The following is a 19,001-nucleotide window of genomic DNA, read 5'->3' as shown; positions in this document are numbered from 1 at the left end:
CATAGAATCATAGAATATCAGGGTTGGAAGGGACCCCAGAAGGTCATCTAGTCCAACCTCCTGCTCGAAGCAGGACCAATTCCCAGTTAAATCATCCCAGCCAGGGCTTTGTCAAGCCTGACCTTAAAAACTTCTAAGGAAGGAGATTCTACCACCTCCCTAGGTAACGCATTCCAGTGTTTCACCACCCTCTTAGTGAAAAAGTTTTTCCTAATATCCAATCTAAACCTCCCCCACTGCAACTTGAGACCATTACTCCTCGTTCTGTCATCTGCTACCATTGAGAACAGTCTAGAGCCATCCTCTTTGGAACCCCCTTTCAGGTAGTTGAAAGTAGCTATCAAATCCCCCCTCATTCTTCTCTTCTGCAGGCTAAACAATCCCAGCTCCCTCAGCCTCTCCTCATAAGTCATGTGTTCCAGACCCCTAATCATTTTTGATGCCCTTCGCTGGACTCTCTCCAGTTTATCCACATCCTTCTTGAAGTGTGGGGCCCAAAACTGGACACAGTACTCCAGATGAGGCCCTGAAGCCTTCTAGTTATTGTGACAACAGCCTGCCTGGCACCCTTGCTGGACATGTGCATTTCCATCTCTTTGGCTCATCAGTTTTGGCAAAAACCATTCTGGAGATCTAAACTCTGTCAATAACTTTTTCAGTATTGTATTGACTGGGTGCCATATGCTAGCTAAATTAAATGTTGAGTGAATGAGATCAGTTTGGGGACTGTTGGAGCCATAATCTGAGTTCCAGGTGTGTGCAAAAAAAAAAAAAAAAAGATTTTATAAAAAGCTGAGGGATTGTATCTTTGGGGACCCCCCCCCCCTTGCTTAAATGACCCCTTTATGGATAATTAACCCTACTCTACAGATCCATGCGGCACAGCAAAGACAATCCAAATAGGCATGTGGATTTTAGAGTATTCACAGTGGTCAACCCTTAAACAAAAAGCCATGTTCAACCTTAACCATGTTCAACTTTAGCTATGGCAGCGAACCCACTCTTCTGTAATTGCAAAAACCACAGAGGTTACTGTGCTCAAAGACAATAAATGTTTATAATACTCCCTTTGTGTCAAACGTGTATCTTGACTTTTTGATGACTGTAGGGTTCTTCACAGTATCAGAAAGTAAAAATTTGTTTTATGTTGATTTTTACTGACTCATAGTGTTGTTACTTAATTACTGTGGACATTCATTATCAGTATTGTGTGTATATATATATATATATATTTTTTAGTTAACTCTTTCTGACCACTTGATGGGAGAATATTATATCCAGCATTAACAAGAACAGATGTGTATGTTTAAAAAAAATCAACTGATATTTTGGCGATAATGATGGTTTTACATGCTGTGAAAATGACTTTCCATATAATTACGTTCACTTTGGTCAAATTCAAAGTTTTAACTGTACTTTAAAACTTTTTGCTACAGCGTTTTACCAACGAGGATCATTTGGCTGTCCATAAACATAAACATGAGATGACACTGAAATTTGGTCCAGCTCGTAATGACAGTGTCATTGTGGCTGGTTAGTATATACTTTTATTAATAAATTATCCATCTTTCTCCTGGAATGTGCACAAATTTTGTGGGGTTTTGTACATGATATAACTTCTGTAGACTGGTGAAAGAAAATACCAAAGAATTCCTGTATGGTAAAGATTTGCAACATGTATTCATTATCCATTTCTATACATTTCTATCTAAATCACCTCTCTTCGCGTGATATATATATAGAATAAATACAGGATTGTCAATATTGCAATAGTTGGTTCTTATATGAATGCTTACATAAGTTAAAGCACATACTGTATAACCTTTTATGTCTAACCTCATCTGACACTTAAACACTTCCCCAAGGTCTTGGTTGCCCTTATAGTTTACATGTATGTTGAAATAGTTTTTTTCTAAAAATACTACACATTTTACAGACTTCAGTTGTCTCAAGAAAATCAATCAATAGTATTGTAAATATTTTAAAATAAATAGTTTGTTATAAAGAAGACAAGCCTTTTAATTTTGTCTAAGTCAAAACTACTTATTTACAATATCTGAAATCAATATTTCACCTCTGAATCCCTTTGCCTTTCTTGGTCAGTCAGAATCTTATTTTCTTATTATTGTTTTATTTCTTTAAAAAGTTCCTCTCTAAATTTGTTAAGTCTATGGCTCTTATAGACACAGACCAAACATGAATGAACCATTAAACTGTAAATTTTGCTAAGTAAGCTCCTCTTGAACTTCTTGGGGATAGAGCATATACTACACTATGGATATAGTCAAAACATTTTCCATTGGTGGAGCAGTCTAATTTAATTGTACAAATGCACTAGCCCCTCTTTCCAACCTTCTGTTATCCCAAGTTGCTAATTTATTAGGAGAGGCAGACAAATGGAATTCTACAATTAAAAAAAACTGGCAGACTTTTAAATACCATAAATGCTATCTGCAGTGTGTGCAGTTTGTGGGGGACATCTATCCGGCAATCAGGTGAGTGTCAGTGAAACAATGAGAGAGTTCTTTATCTGCCTTCCCAAGTGCGCTACAGTACTTCCATGATCTTCACCGACTGTCATCCACGAACTCCCCTTGAAATTAGTGGAACCTTGTGTAATGTTATCTCCTATATTTATAATACATACTGTACAGTAAAACAGCTTACTTTCCCCTGACAGTGCATAAATTCTAAGTGAAATAAATGGGAGTTTCCATATTATCCAAAATATAAATTTAAAATGAGTACAGAAGTCATTCACACAATAGTCAATGGAAGTGCTGTGATTCTAGTTTTATTATGCAAACATCTTTTAAATCAAAACATTTTGGGATACTATTTTCACCACACTTTGCATGCAACTTACAGATGACACAGCATATGAATAACAAAAGCAGTAGTCCCTATTGTTGTTCACAATAAAAGAAGAAATACAAAACAGGTCCATGATTCCATCAGGATCCTCTCTGCTAATCCAGGCACTTAAGAGTTGTTCCTTCAGCCAACAAATGGAGACAGAACTCAGACTTTTCATTACATCTTCCCCTGTATCTGTACCATGAGGGACTTACTGGTCTACAAAGCTCAGTTGTGTGTCTCCAGCAGGTGGAGCAACAGTTCTACTTCTGGCTGGCCTGAATGAAAGAGAAAAAGAAGTGTGCCTTGGAGGCCTAGGAAACTTCTTGGCCACATTCCATATCTCCCTTTCCAGTCTTATCCCTGGGGTTTTGAATGAGAGAATCTTCCTAATTACCAAAACTACAAGTGAATGCCACCTTCCAAAAGTTAACAGTTATTAATGTAAATTCAATATTTTTATCTGATTTTTCTTTATGTATGTAACCATTCAAGCCTACATTGTAGCCTGCTACTTAGTGTGTATATGAAAGTGGAAAGTGATGAGGTAAGAGGGAACTCCACTCAACAGAAGAGCAAGTCTAATGAAAGGCTTCCCTCTGATAGCAATCTCTGCTCACCCATTTGTGTGTATTGTTGGGTTTTACACCTATTAATTTGTACCAGGGCATAGCAAAGTGTGCCCCCGTCAAAGTGGGAACGAGCCTTCATCCATATCATAATGTTTATTTATAGAGTGTATTATTAAAAATAACATTAAAAATCTAAGAAAATTGGCCCATGTATCTGATGTGTCTATTTTTAATCATTTAAATATTTTTCAGATCTAACGACTCTCTCCAAAATAGGTGGAAGCAAAACCCACTTTATGAAATAACTGACAGCTAAGTTGTTTAATAAGCAATTTTAAGAAAAACTAGCACAGAAATATTCCAAACTGGCCAAAATATTATTTTTACACACACACAGTAAAAATATCAAATGTGTTTTGAATTAAATTGCCAGAAAGTTTTGAAGAGTTATATGCCCGCTTTAATTGAAAAATTATTTAAAATAAATGAGTTGGTAACCTTAGCAATAGTGGTTTTAGGTAGAATGGGCTGCAAGTCTCTATAATTAAAGGGAAAAGTTGGATCTTAAATTTGTTTTTAAATAATGTTAAAGAAGAGTCCTTATTTTAGCTAGGTGGTTGTTTGCTTTAGTGTTAACTTTAGGATAAATAACCACAGTAATTAAAACTTGGGCATTGGTGGTATTTTCATATTTTTATTTTGAAAATAGTAATAACATGTACTTACTAAATGGTATTTTGGGGAAAAAAATGTTTAATTTCATTTCAGATCAGACACCAACACCAACTAGATTCTTGAAGAACTGTGAAGAAGTGGGTTTATTCAATGAACTAGCAAGTCCTTTTGAAAATGAATTCAAAAAGGCTTCAGAAGATGACATTAAAAAAGTATGTTGGCAATATTGGGCTTAGAAGTTACTGTATACATTTTCTTTTTTTTGGTCTGGGAGTATATAGTGTACTGAGAGATTTGTTTGCTCTGATAAAGCAGAGGAACCATGTCATACTGGAATGTACGCTTTAAAAAAATTAATGTTCTCATTATTTTGTTTTTCAACTTTGAAATGCATCAGTCATCAACACAGAAGTGTACATATAAGTTGTGTGGTGAGAATACAAATTTAGGCCCCAATCCTGCAAAGACTAACACACCTGCTTCATTTTACACAATGTGACTTTAATTGGCTTTACTGCTTTCTTTTAATTATTTAAAGGCCCAATCCACAGTTTATTAAAGTGAATGGGCACCTTTCCATTGACTCCAATAGGCTTTTGATGAGGCCCTAGATGAGTAAATGGTTCTGAAAAGAATCCAGTTCTTACAAGAGGAAAAAATATATACATAAAATCAGGTGGAAGGAATAACTCTAATACTTTAATTGTTTTGCAGGTATACAGATTAGACAACACTTTAACAAAGTACACATTATTTTAACAACTGAATATTAGTAATGAGTTAAACAGTGGTAATCAAATTCAGTGACTAAAAGTGAAGTATGGTTTGAGAACCGATTTTACTACTTCAGTAAAAGTGACGTTTAAATCCCTTTGACAGACAGATCCCATTTGAAAGACAAATGTTGATAACAACCAAAACCACCACACTTGTTCTTATTGTACAAATTTGAATTTTTGTGTAAACTTGAATTGAATCCTTTCCTAATTAACTTTATTTAAATACATTTAGATGTGATGTCTTTCATTTTAATTCCTTCCCATTTATAAATGCTTAGGGCCCAAACCTGCAAACACTTACCAATGTGAAAAAGTTTACTCATATAAATATAGTTATTCACATGTACAAAGGTATGCAGGATCACATCTTTGGTTTTCTTTGCCTCTGTGTGGAGGTAGCAGAGGCACTGGGAATATAATAGTACCTTACGATCCCTAACAAAATCTGTCACCTGCCATTTTCTGTGTGCCCAACACAGCTCCAAATTATGACTCTCACTAATATGTTCCCACTGTCTCACACCATTATATGTAGCACTGTTGAGCCTGTGAGTACTTGCAGGAGGTTTCCAGAGTGCTCGCTGCCATCTCAGGAGGCTACAGGGATCAAAGAATTTTTTAAACTTCTTTGCAGTTTCTTCAACACTGCTCTTCATCCTCCCAGCTGACCTTCATGTCTTAGGGAGGGATATTGTACTGTGATCTCCCTGAGTGACTCCTAAGGGCAAAAAGAAAAGGAGTACTTGTGGCACCTTAGAGACTAACCAATTTATTTGAGCATGAGCAGTGATCAAAGGAGAATGGGGTTAATAGGGAGTATCGTGTGGGAGGAGTTATCTAACTGCATTTTCTGGTTTTCAGAGGTTTTAGTTTCTGGCTTTTAACTTCCATGTTCTGGAAGAGTATAGGGAGAAGGGGCACTCCTAAACAATTTCTCTCTCTTTAATAAAGTTTGGTTGTCTCTTAAAAGAACCAGATAGAAGAGTATAATGAAAGGTAAAAATCTTTCTGGAGAGAATTATTTTGCTCTAAGGTATTTTGGCAGATGGGCTAGTTTGCAATATGTGAGTCACTGACTAAATACTCTGGACTTTCTCTTTCTTTAACCAGTATCAGTGATACTGGTTAAAATATATATTTTTAAAGGGATTCCAGATGTAGTCCTCATGCCCTTAAAAGTTTTTCTGTCAGATTTTAACAATGTGAAGCCATTTAAGCAATTAAATATATTTTTCCCATTCTCTTTTTAAACAATTGTCTTTTTCAATAATTATTCAATATCTTTGTTTGATAACATTTTTTTCCCTTAGCTTTCGGAACTTACATAAGGTTTTGATGCCATACTTGTGATTGTAATCATTTGCTTGATAACTATAAGATTTAATAAGCATCCCATTGTGACTTCATGATGTGAGTTCAAAATAAAGTAGAAGTTAGGTTGTAATGGAGAGCAGTTATTCAGAACAAATCTGCAGTCACGCTAAAGAAAACAGAAAATTACTGGGAAAGAAAAATGAGTCTTGTGTGTTTTTTTACGTTTTTTTAAAAAAGTTTTGCCTGAGGTTGAGATTTCCAACTTAGACTTGCATATATTTTGAGATTTAAAGTGTTTTCAAACTTTGAACTTTATTCTTAGCAATGTAATTTAAAATTTTAGCATGTTATGTGGTAAAGTGGTATTTGTGATTTTGAGAGTTCTTCATTACAAGCTGCTTATGATTGAATTGAAAATGTAATCAGTTACAGACAAGGAGCCCAATACAGTGTGACCTACATGGTCAGATAAATGGTCACATAATTGTCCTCATTCTCAAATTGTTAGAGTCAGTATGGCCAGCTGTAGCATTCAGAGTACTAGAAGAGAGCAGGCCATGCAGAAGCCCAAGGGACTGAAGATAATACAAGGCAGGGACAGGAGGAGTGGCTTTCTGGAGAATATGGCTATCTTGTGAAGCCGAATACCGTAGGGTCCATTCCCAGCTGTTAACTTCCTAAGGTTTTCAGGAAAGGAACACTTTTCTCCTACAGAACTTACGGGGATTGGCCTGTACTTTGGCTGGCCTGAGGACTTGAAAGGAGAGGAACCAGACATCTGCCCAAGGGACTGAAGGTCATGTAGAAGTGGGAATGATGGGGTAGCTTAATGAGCTGGCTCTGCTTTAGATGGCCTGTGCTCCTTGAGAACAGAGCCGCTACTCCATAGGGTTGATACCTTCCCCAGCAGCTTATTTTGTTTTTACATATTTTAATTTGAGTGACTAACAGGTTTATTTGTATGTTTACTCTTCTAGATGCCTCTAGATCTGTCTCCTCTTGCAACACCAATCATAAGAAATAAAACTGAAGAGCCTTCAGTTGTGGAGACAACTCATCAGGATAGTCCTTTACCTCATCCAGAGTCCACTACCAGTGATGAAAAGGTCAGGAACTTATTTTTCTGGATTCAAAACATTTTTATAAAGAACATTCACAGCAATGTATTTAGTTTTGTATATATTTACTGGAACTACTTTGGTGACCTAATTGTTTATTGTACAGTGATGGTAGTCATATTGTAAAAGATTCAAAGCCTTCAACCCTTCAGTTAAATTTTGCTTAAAATAAGCATCCCTTATTCTTCCCACTTGTCCTCCAACAAATTTAGGAGAGAGCAGATTTTTCCTGGTATTTCTTCTTCTTGTCTTAGTCTCATTTACATGGGTTCGGCTCTTTGAATCCTTCTCTATTCCAGCCTGTCTTGAAGCAGTTCCTCGGAAACGCCACAACTAATTATATCCTTTAGTATAACATCCATCCGTCTAGTTTCAGGTCTTCAAGCCCATCTCTTATCTTCCACTTTTCGGTTTAACATCCTGTTTCCTATATATTCCTCCAATGTTGGGCATATGAAAATAAACCATCTAAGTCTGGATTCCCTCAGCTTTCCTATAATTGGTACCACCTTCACACTTCCTCAAATTGTACATTCCAAACATGGTCCATCCTTATAACTCCAAGCATCCATCTTAACAGTAATTTCCACTGTATTCAAGAACTGCTCCTGGCTCTTCCTCGGTGTCCAGCACTCAGAACCATACAAAAGTGCTGGCCCAGTTACCATCTTGTAGATCTTGCTTTTCAGTTGAATAGGCATTCTCTTATCGCAGATCACTTCACTCACTTTTCTTCATTTAGTCCATGAGTTTCCTGTTCTGTTTATAAGAAAAACAACTTTTTTTAAAAAGGGTACCTTTATACATCATAAATCGGGCTGCAGATTTGTCACAGCTTTTTATCAAAAAATCATGGCGTGATATTGGTAAATTTAGTAAAAGTCACAGGTTTAGGGACTGCTCTGTGATTTTTGTTGATAAATGCCTTGACAAATGAGGGGGCACTGACCACCAGCACCGTCCCAGCACCACAACCCTAATCCTGGCTAGATAATGTGATTGTGGCTGTACAAATGACCACATAGTTTACTTTTGTTTGTTTGTTTTTTGCCAGGTTACCATATAAATTCACAAAATGTCCGTTTTCCTGCTATCAGCCTAACATTTTGTCTGCCTTCTTAGGTTCTGCTTGCTTTTCAGTCCCCTCCTTTCCCAAAGGGGAAACAAATGTGTTTCTTTACTGGCTATTATACTTCTGGTATTAAAAGGACAGAGTGGGAGGCAGGGAGAAGGGATATCTTTCATGATTCAGTGCATCAAGGATGAGAGTGTGACCTGAGCCACCAGACCTTTTCTTGCAGCTGAATGGGCAAAGCAGCTGAAGCAGTTGCATTATCTTATTATCAAAGAAGACTTACAGGAGGAATTTGCTGCCATCTGGTGCTTGTCAGCTGCTCAGGATCACAGCTCTACTCTTGCAGGACTTATGAGCTCTTTAAGGCAACCACATTCTCCTTCTGCACAGCTCCTAAACTTAACCTGAGCAAGGTTACCCTTTAGGAGATCTACACAGCAGATTTCTTCCGCTGCAGTCCTCCTCTGGTTTCCCACAATGAAATGCTTCACGCCCTTGTTCAAAATCTAGGAGGACTGATGGAGCCATGCAACAAATGCAGGTTGTGTTTGGCTGTTTGGTGAGGAGCAAGCTTCAAAGCTGAAGGTCTCTTTATTGAAAAAGCCATGCTGCCAATCCATTCCTATTTAAACTAGAAATGCTTCCAGTTTGACCACTTCTGAATTCAAAAGGCACCATGGAAAGAGAAGCAGTCTTTAGGGCAGCTAGGTCCCTAACTATTCAGGGCATTATCAGTCCAAATCTACAACATAAGCTTCATTCAGAAATCAAATGGAAGCCGGTGCAGCCTATAGGGCACAGGTGTAATATGTTCGCTAAGTGAAATACCATTTAATAAGTGGGGCGCTGAAATCTGTACTAACTGAAGGGTTTTTTTTCATAGTTTTAAAATGTTGTCCTGAGTACAGCAGCAATCAAATCTAACAAAGGCATAGGTAATTGGACAAGGCCTGCATCCAAAGGAAAGATAAAAACCAAGTCCAGATAAAGTGCTCTGCTGCTGCTACCTGTACGTACCTCCAAGAGCAATAGAGGATCTAATAAAGAACAAACAGTGGGTATGCTTCCTCGATCGGTGGAGATAATAATCTCTTCCTCCAACCTACAAATATCACTTTTATCTGATCTTGATTTGAGTTGCCACTAATTGGTTCTCATCTTAGCCTATCCTGGTTTGGATAACTGCTCGGCTCCCTGTCCAGAGAATGCATTTATTATGTGTTTTCATTTTATGGAGTATTTATATTCTATTTCAGTACAATTAATGGTTATTGAATTTAGTAATAACAAACATTACCATATAATTTCCAGTTTGCTGCATAATGCAGTGCTGTCTCATTAATTTGTTGGGGGGTAGTTGCCATGTACAGTAGGTAAAGTTTATAGCACAGTATACAGGATCCCATGTTGTTAAAGGGAATTCCTTGATTCATTACCTTCTGTGAAGTGCTTTGGGGTCTTCAGATGGAAGGTATGTGTAGATGTGCTAAATGCTTGTTTAATATTTTCATTGAATCCTAATTGATTGCCAGTCTCAGGATTATGACAATCACATCCTCAGCCAGTTCTGTTACTTGCCTGGTTTACAAGCACAGTGATCTATCTTCTGTGCTCAAATCATTCTTTAAGATTCAGTCAAGATGTAGGTGAGGGTATTTCTAAGCATCTTGAAAGACTGTGAAAGAACTGTAGAATCCTGTGAGTATTTTTCACTAGATAGATTCCTAGTTAAATAAGAGAAATTAGTTTTTAAAAGGAGTAACAAATGTACATAGTTGTTTTTTTTTGGTTCTTACTGATTCCAGTGGCCCTTTTGTTTCAGCTGTTATATAAACCTAAAATAAATATTCACTTTATTTTTCTCTTTGCCTTATGTCAGGGCATACTGAAAAGGTCTGTTTACCAAGAACTGATGCAACTGGTAGCATAATATTGATTGTTAGTTCCTTTCCCCTGTATCTATTGGACTTATTAATATAAACCCTGACAGCATATTGGAGCAATATGTCTCATACCTCAGCAAACTGGTCTTGAATTTGTCCTAAAGTTGTGATGAACAGATGCTTTTCTTGATTTTGTTTTTCACAGCCTTAATTATTGAGCCTATATTTTTGCTGAACTTACTCAGTTTTTTAAAACAGCAGAATTCATTTCACTCCAGCAGTCTGTAAGTTTTGTAAATGTTACAAAGATTGCTGATTTTTCTCTGTAATCTATGTTCACTGCACAAGCTTTATTGATGGTCTGTAATTTCAATGGTTAATTTTCATTTTTCCCATAGGAAGTGTCACTTCAGCAGACTGCACAGCCTACATCAACAATAGTTCGTCCAGCATCACTGCAGGTTCCTAATGTATTGCTAACAAGTTCTGACTCAAGTGTTATTATTCAGCAGGCAATACCTTCACCAACTTCTAGCACTGTCATTACCCAGGCTCCATCCTCCAACAGGCCAATAGTGTAAGTTATATGTGATAGTAAAATATTTTTTTACAGATTTCTAAAAAGATTTTGTCTAGTTTACAAGGTACTTTTGATCACTTTTTCCGCAATTTAATAAATAATGCGGCCTCCAGCTCCATATTCTCCAACAGTACAGTGAGTTTACATTATAACTCTGACACAGTTATGTCAAACAGAATTACTGTTAAATGTACAGAATGTGGATATTATTGATACCTTGTTAAAATGGCAAATAGTTTAAGCTGTGTTAAGTTTGGACAGGGTTAAACCAAATTAATAATGTATCAAGCTTTGTAATAAGAAATGTCAATATCTTTCAATTCTGTTGTGTATTTGTGTCCTTTTTAAAATATTTCCTCCTCTTTGTTTTTCTTAGACCAGTACCAGGTCCTTTTCCTCTGCTGTTACATCTTCCTAATGGACAAACTATGCCTGTTGCTATTCCTGCCTCAATCACAAATTCTAATGTTCATGTCCCTGCTGCAGTTCCAGTAAGTTTACACATGACCTATTATACATTCTTAATTTTAAAATAATGCAGACTTGCATAAATGCTGCTTTTCTTTTTTTAATTTCAAACACTAACATTTAAAAAAAAAAGATTTTTGGACTTGATTTACATATTTTTGGCAACTATTGTAATTTGTGCTCTGAATACTTGTGAGAGTAGTATATCTTTATCATTCCAAATATTACTTAAATGGTTAGAAATACTTTAATTACTCTGGAAGGGTAAAAAGCTACTGATATATCTTAAGCCTTAGAACTTAGATTTACAGATTTTGGTAGCTGTTTTGGTTCTAGTGGGCAATGCAGTCATATAATATGTATTATGTTGGCATACTCAAAGATTGTTTTTCATTTTTATGACTTTCCTGGTCAGCTTGTTAGACCTGTCACCATGGTGCCTAGTATCCCAGGAATCCCAGGGCCCTCCTCCCCACAGCCAGTGCAGTCAGAGGCAAAATTGGTAAGTTAGAATTCCATTGATTGTCAAGAAGGTTAATCAGAAAAAATGTTCTTAATAATTAGGTCTTACTACAGATGTAGTTGTTCGTTTTAGTCATTGTTATTGTGCGGTATAAATTTTATTTTCTACAGAAGACAAGCTCTTTGCTGGAATCTCAATGCTGGAAAATGAGAGCTATCAATTTGTTTTGGTTTTATGGTAATTTCAGATTCTTATATGATTGTTAGCACCGGGACTAAAACACATTTATGAATTTAGCAGCACCAGTGAAATGTACTTTGAAGAAGACCAATTTTTTAACTGTAAACTCAGTCTCGCTCCTCATAATGAAGAGTAGACGTATATGTGGCTTTCGGAGAGGGAGGAGACACAAGCTTAATATCACTTCAGCAGTGAACCTTGCCTGCCAATAGAAGCAAAATGGAAGAATTACAGAGGTAAGCCCATACCAAAATGGTGTGAAGCTTCTTAGCAGAAAAGACTATAGAAATAAAAACCAGGCTTTTCATAACAACACATCTCCTAATATTCCCAGCTGCTTATGGTCTCTTCTTCCAGGCATGTAACCTGATAGGTTTTAGGGTATGATGTACATAAAAAGTTGGTTTGTTAAGATGACCTGGAACAGGTGGAAGATAACCAAAAAGGGTAAAGAAAAAAATCAGTTATATAAATGTACATTAATAGGATCATAATTATAGTGTAAACTTTAATTAATCACTTCCAATAAAAATGTGTATATTCTCCAATTTCTTAGCTAGTTGCTTCAATGCTTTTTTATCTTAACTTTTCTTCATTCCATCTGTTCTTGTAAAATGGAATGGGAACTATATGAAAGAAAAATTAAATAAATGTCCCCCATGTGCATCGGTAGAAGAGCTCCACAAACTGAATCTGTCTTGTAGATTACATGCATTTTACTTAGGATAGTGTTGCATTATTCCTGACACTCATTTATTTGTATATAAAAAATTAAGAGGAGAATCAGGAGCAGTAAGTAGATAAAAATATTATTTTTAAATGCAAAGCAGTAGGGGCAATAGCACCCTGCTAAGGCACTTTTATGGCGACAGCAGGAGCAGGCAGCCCAGTTGCTACCGCTGCAGGAGCCACTTTGAGACTGTTTATAGAGCTGGCAGGAGGGGATAGAGAGGACCGCATAGAGAGATGAATCCCTTAAATCCTTTATTAATGTGGGGAGAAGGCTGGGAAGGCCCTCAGGCAGTGAACTTTCTTTTTGGCCTCCACTCCAACCCTAGTCTATTCAGTAGTGAGGAAGGGTGCAGGGGTACGCCCAGAGATGGGCCAAGGACCCTTTTCACATCAAATATCTGTCTGTGTGAGGTGAGGCTGCTGGACACACAGAAACTCTTTTCCCTAAAATGATACAACCACTCTGAGGAGTGCATTGGCCACCAGTGAACTCTGAGTAGAACTGCCTGCTACAGTCAGAGCTATTCTCCTATCTCCGCTCCCTTTGGGTGAGTTGGCCTCCGAAGTGCTGCAAGAGGTGGGAGGACAGTACTAAGGGCTTTTTCTGCTCAGTTCCCTCTCTCATCCTTCAGGGGAAAAAAGGAGTCCTTCATTTTCAGAGTCAGGAAAAAAATAATTGTAACTGCCTTCTGAGAGAATGTATTTATCTTAATTCTGGGAAAAGATTAATATAAGAATTGAGGATCAGATAAGAACAAGAATTCTATTTCCTCACCTGATGTATTCCGCAGGATCAAAAGACTCCTATTCACAGAATTTCACTATGTGGAATCTATTAGAACTTCAAGATTAGAGGTCCAAATAATTTTTGTTTAGTTGGGCAAGAAATTAGATTCTTAAGAGTAAGATTAAATCATGCAGTAATATACTTTATGAAGCTTTATATGTGAAAAAATACAAGTGGTAAAAGCTTTTGATTTCACATAGGAAAAAGCAGTCACTCATAGAGAAGGCACAAAAATAGCATAAAGAAAAACAGAGACTGCAAGACTTAAAATTTAAGTCTTATTAGTTTTCTCATTAGAATGTAGCTAGTATGTGCACTTCAGTGTTTGCTTATCTTCTTTAAGTGGAATGGTAAAAGCAAACTCACCATATTTCTTCTTTTCTTTCTTGACTCTATGAATAAGGAATGAGCAGAATATATCAGAATTGTGTATATTTGTTGTGCTTTATATAGCGTATATTCACAAAAATGATTATTTCTATTAAAGTGTAAAGAACTAAACAAGAAACCTAATATTCACAGAAAAATTTCTCCAGCAAAAAATTACATAGCCCAACAGCTAAGAATGATAGAAAATACAGTATTATCAACAGGCACCCTGGGTTACCAATTTTTTAAATTCCCATTTGATTTTCAGAATTCTGATGTCTTGCTGGTATATTTCTTGCACGTAAAAACATGTTAAACATGAAACTGCTGCAATGTAACCTGCAATACATTCTGAGTTCTGCAAATGTCAAAGTAATTACTTTTACTTTTATTACTTGTGATGGTCTCTGTTAAACTAATAGAGGGCTTCGACTATTTAATTATATTTGATTAATATTTCCTTGATAAACTAAGTTGATGAAAATACCTTTTTTAAAAATGCTGTGCTCCGGTTGTCAATAAAACTTAATAAGCAGGATTAGCTAGATACTATTAATGTCAGTTAAACACTATTTCTAGGCTTATTACCTATTTCTCTTAGTATATCACTATGATTACTAGCTAGAAGACAAGGATGCAGAATTTTTGAATTCATTTGGAACTTTCTTATTGATATTGTAAGAGACAGCTTAGTCATGTGTAGACATATTTCATTGTTGTGGATTTTTCTCATATTACACTAGGGAAATGTAACATAAAAACCTACTTTACGTAATTGCTAAGACAACTGGTTGCCCAACTTGCTAAAACAACTGGCTACCTAACATCAAAACTGTCTGCTGCATACATGACATTCAGTGTGACAATAAATAGGCTGCTGACCTAGGGATGATGTCTTGACAGTTGGTAAGTGACTTGGAGGGCTGTTATCTATTGTTTGCCTTTAGCTGTCATTAGTTAAACTTTTGTCTTCTATAATGCAAAAACTGAAATTTCTAATCTCTAATATAGTATCTTGCATCTTTTTTTGCAAGTTATATATAAAACAATATTATTGTAAGGCACTCTCAGTTGAGACATTCTGACTATTCCAGAAATTCAGGATGAAGTGATTTTGATGTGGTGGTGGTAGTGTTTGAGACCCTAACCTCTTCTTTGACAAGACTCATGACAATTTGCCCAAAAGGAGGCAACCATGTTCATAGGTTCCTGGAGGGATGACCTAATTTTTTGCCCTTTGGCAAAAACTAGCACTATCATTCCCACCAAAGAAACATCTTCTGCCATCCTCAGTAAACCAGGGAGCATAATGAACATTGTAACATTTAAGATATAACAGCAAACTATCCTGATGTGAAGGAAAGATTAGTGAGCGGCCAATATGGTTGCATCAGGAGTTCTTTAAAGATATGAAAAACTAAAAGGAATGCTACAAAAAGTGAAAATTTGGACTTGTTGCTAAGGATGAGTACAAAAGAATATCATAAGCACGTAGAGACAAAATGAGGCAAAGGCACAAAATGAGTGGCACCTAGCAAGAGACATAAAAGGCAATAAAAAGAGGTTCTAGAAATACATTGAGAGCAAGAGCCAGATAAAGGAAAGTGTAAATCCACTATTTAGCGAGGGACAGATAATACCATCCAGAAATTCTGAAACATTTAATGCCCATTTTGCAGCAGTTTTACCTAAAAAGGTGAATTGTGACCAGATACTCAATACAATTAATATTTACAACAGGTGGGAAGGATCACAAACCAGAATAGGGAAAGAACAGGTTAAAAAATATTTGGGTAAGCTGTATGTTTTCAAGTCTGCAGGGCCTGATAAAATTCACTCTAGCGTATTAAAGAAACTAAGGGCATGTCTATACTTACCAGGGATCAACGCTGCTGTGATCGATGCAGCAGACGTCAATTTAGCGGGTCTAATGAAGACCCTTTAAATCGACTGCAGAGCACTCTCCAGTCCACTGCGGTACTCCACTGGAACGAGAAGATTAAGGTAAATCGATGGGAGCACATCTCCCGTTGACACAGTGTGGTGTAGAGGTAGCAGTAAGTCGGCCTAAGCTGTGTCAACCCCAGCTACGTTATTCGTGTATCCGGAGAAGCATGACTTAGGTAGACTTGCTGCAGTAGCGTAGACAAGGCCTAACTGAAACAATCTCGGAACCATTAGGGGTCATCTTTGAGAACTCATGGAAGATGGGTGAGGTCCCAGAGGACTAGAGAAGGGCATGCGTAGCACATACCTTTAAAAAAAAGAACAAAGGGGGTCTGGGAAATTTTACACCAGTCAGCCCAATTTTGATACCTGGAAAAATACTGGAACAAATTATTAATCAGTTTGTAAAGCCCTTAGAGGATAATAGGTTGATAAGGAATAGCCAGCATGGATTTGCCAAGAACAAATCATCCTAGACCAACATAATTTCCTTCTTTGTTGGAGTTACTGTCCTAGTGGATGGGGAGAAGCAGTGATATATTGTGATTTTTAGTAAGATTTTTGACATAGTTACATATGACATTCTCATAAGCAAACTAGGGAAATGTGGCCTGGATGAAATCACTATAAGGTGGGTGTACAACCAGTTGAAAGACCATACTCTGAGTAGCTATCAATGGTTCGTTGTCAAACTGGGAAGGTGAATCTAATGGTGTCTTTTGTACTAATTTAGATGGAATAAATGGGCCCAAAGAGTCAACGATGTTGTTATGACAGTATCCAACATTAAAGAGTGTAAAAGAAGGTTTGGGGTCTCGTATACAGAGACCACAGTCTACTTAGTGCAATGGCAAACACACCCTTAAAAAATCTTTTTCACCTTTTATTAAAGAGAGAGAGCGCACGAAAAGGAAGGAAGAACTGGTAAAGCATTTGAAATGTAAAGTATTTGGGAAGGCTTTTATTTTAGCATCCCTTGTTCTTTTCCCTTTAGCTGGAGAGAGAGTTTTTAGAAGGAAAACCCACTTACTTTACAGTCTATTAGATGGTATTAAAGATGGTAATAACTGCCCTTTTGGGGAAAAGAGAAGTTAGTTGAGAAGGGCTAGAGTTGTCATTGCTGTGAAAGTCCAATCCCATTTCTTAAAAGGCAAAACAAAACACACACTCAGAAGGGGAAAGAAAAGAACAGCAAAGATAGAAAATGCAGATTCTGTCTCTAGTGTTGACTTTCACTTGCAGCCTCACTGCTGGAAAAAGAAAGGAACAGCAAACTGTTTTATTAGTTGCTCTAAGGCCTGGCAAACTTGTAGCACCTTTGGGCTGTTTAGGGTATTGCTTTTAGCTGCCTCTTTTGGGTTACAGGCTTACAGCAGTGTTGTAGAATATACAGTCTTGGCCAGCTAAGCCAGATTCTCTTTAAACAGAAGGCAAAAGGCGAGAGTTAGAAAGGGAGTGGTGGGTGGTGTGATAGTCTCAAATCCCAGGTGATATTTGAGATTCACTGGAAGTGGTAGAGGTGGCAATGTCATCTGAGTCGCTCTCTTGCCTAGGTATGGTCAGGACATCTTGGAATCAGGTTGACAAAGGTCCAATGATGTTACAGTAGATCCTGCAGTCCCAGGAGATAGTAAGAATGGCAGTCATAATGGTGAAGCTTGCTCTTTCCCCTTCTCTCATCTTTCAGTCAGCCATTGTCACATTAGCCAGCTTTTTCCCTCCACAAGTCTCTCTTTGAGGACTCCGAAAGAGAGTGATGGGCAGAATACCCAATCTTCTTACTATTTTGTCCACCAATTATACCTAATTTTTGACACATTTTTGACTAGATGAGCTCTTGAGGTCCCTTCCAGCCCTTCATTTCTGTGGTTAACAGAAATTACATCCATTTGTTACAAGCTCCTTTGACTTTCCTAATATCCTTCATGGGGAGGGATGACGTGGCGAAAGCAGCAGAGTTGGAGTCAACTTTCAATGTGTGTTAGGCACCTAACTCTCTCAGGTGCTTCTGAAAATTCCACCCTTACTCTGTTTTCCCATCTGTACAGTGGGGAAATAGAACCTTAGATGGATGTTGGACGCATAATTTATTGCCATTTGACTCTAGTTTAGCATACTTTTTTAGAGTGAGCCGGAGTATAAAACCACTGCATATTTTGATAAATAACTATTTCCTTATGGCTTGTATGTAGCAAAGCTGCAAGCTCAAAATCATATATAGCACCATTTGTTGTGGTAATCATAAGAGTGAGCTTTACTAAAATAAATGGAAATTTTGTTTTAAACTTCAGTTAAAAATAATGTGTCCGCAAAGGTGCTCTTTGATAATAGATATAAGTCATCGTTAAAATTTCATCTTGGCTTTCCTAGAAGACAAAAATCCCACAGTTGTTGGAGATAGGGTACCTAATCCGTTTCACATACCAAATATAGCCTTCACTCATGTATTCATCTAAAGAATGTCCTTCTGCCCATTTTTTATCTTCTAAGTATGAGCAGCTCCCGAAGTCTCAGTTCAATTTCTAAATCTGCTCTCTAGTGACATTTCTAAGTGTTACCAGCCTGAAGTTGCCCAATTTAATGTTTAGGTTTGCCTGTCATTTGGTTGGTTGCGCTCTATTCCGCTTCCACACATGTGTTTGAGTCTCCCTGCAGTGCCTGGATTGTACATCTGTAAATATTTTCTTAGTTACAGCCTTCTTTTGATTTGACTTGAAAGAATGTGTATCTGGTCTTTGAAGATGTATCATTGAGATGTCTGGTGCTAACAGTCTGGAAAAAAGTTTAACCTTATAGGATAGTTTTCTTCTGATGTTTTTCCCCTGTGCAACCAAACTTCATACCAGTATTAATTTGACAAAACAAATGTGCAAGCACAACTGCATATTAACTTTGTAAATATGTAATTTAAATAGTTGGATTTTTGTTTTGTTTTTCTTTTAGTGTGATTGTTGTTTTTCTGGAATCCCCAACCTGAGAATGTCAGACTCCTTCAGGGTGGCACAGTCTTGGCTTCTCATGTGAAGGGAGCTGTGAGACTGTTACTGCCATAGCCATGTTCAGTCTCCTTTGCTGCTGTGTTCTCTCCTCTAGTCTGCACTATCACTGCCTATCATCTTACAGGCTGTAAGCAGACTGCAGGG

General features: G+C 37.2%; 1 protein-coding gene across 2 annotated transcripts in view; it reads left to right on the top strand.

Moving 5' to 3' along the window:
- The window catches only part of ATF2 (activating transcription factor 2), a 79,669-nt gene that overhangs the window by 26,487 nt on the left and 34,181 nt on the right, over nt 1–19,001 (top strand). For both annotated transcript variants that reach the window (XM_075117972.1, XM_075117973.1), the window contains exons 5-10: nt 1,437–1,533; nt 4,197–4,315; nt 7,174–7,302; nt 10,671–10,849; nt 11,229–11,343; nt 11,736–11,822. In XM_075117972.1, the coding sequence (XP_074974073.1) occupies nt 1,437–1,533; nt 4,197–4,315; nt 7,174–7,302; nt 10,671–10,849; nt 11,229–11,343; nt 11,736–11,822 (726 nt within the window). The remainder of the gene's footprint in view (nt 1–1,436; nt 1,534–4,196; nt 4,316–7,173; nt 7,303–10,670; nt 10,850–11,228; nt 11,344–11,735; nt 11,823–19,001) is intronic.

This window comes from Caretta caretta, chromosome 11 (assembly GCF_965140235.1).
Source record: "Caretta caretta isolate rCarCar2 chromosome 11, rCarCar1.hap1, whole genome shotgun sequence".
Lineage (NCBI taxonomy): Eukaryota > Metazoa > Chordata > Testudines > Cheloniidae > Caretta > Caretta caretta.
The sequence above is the reverse complement of the archived record's forward strand: the minus strand, read 5'-3'. Positions and strand labels throughout refer to the sequence as shown.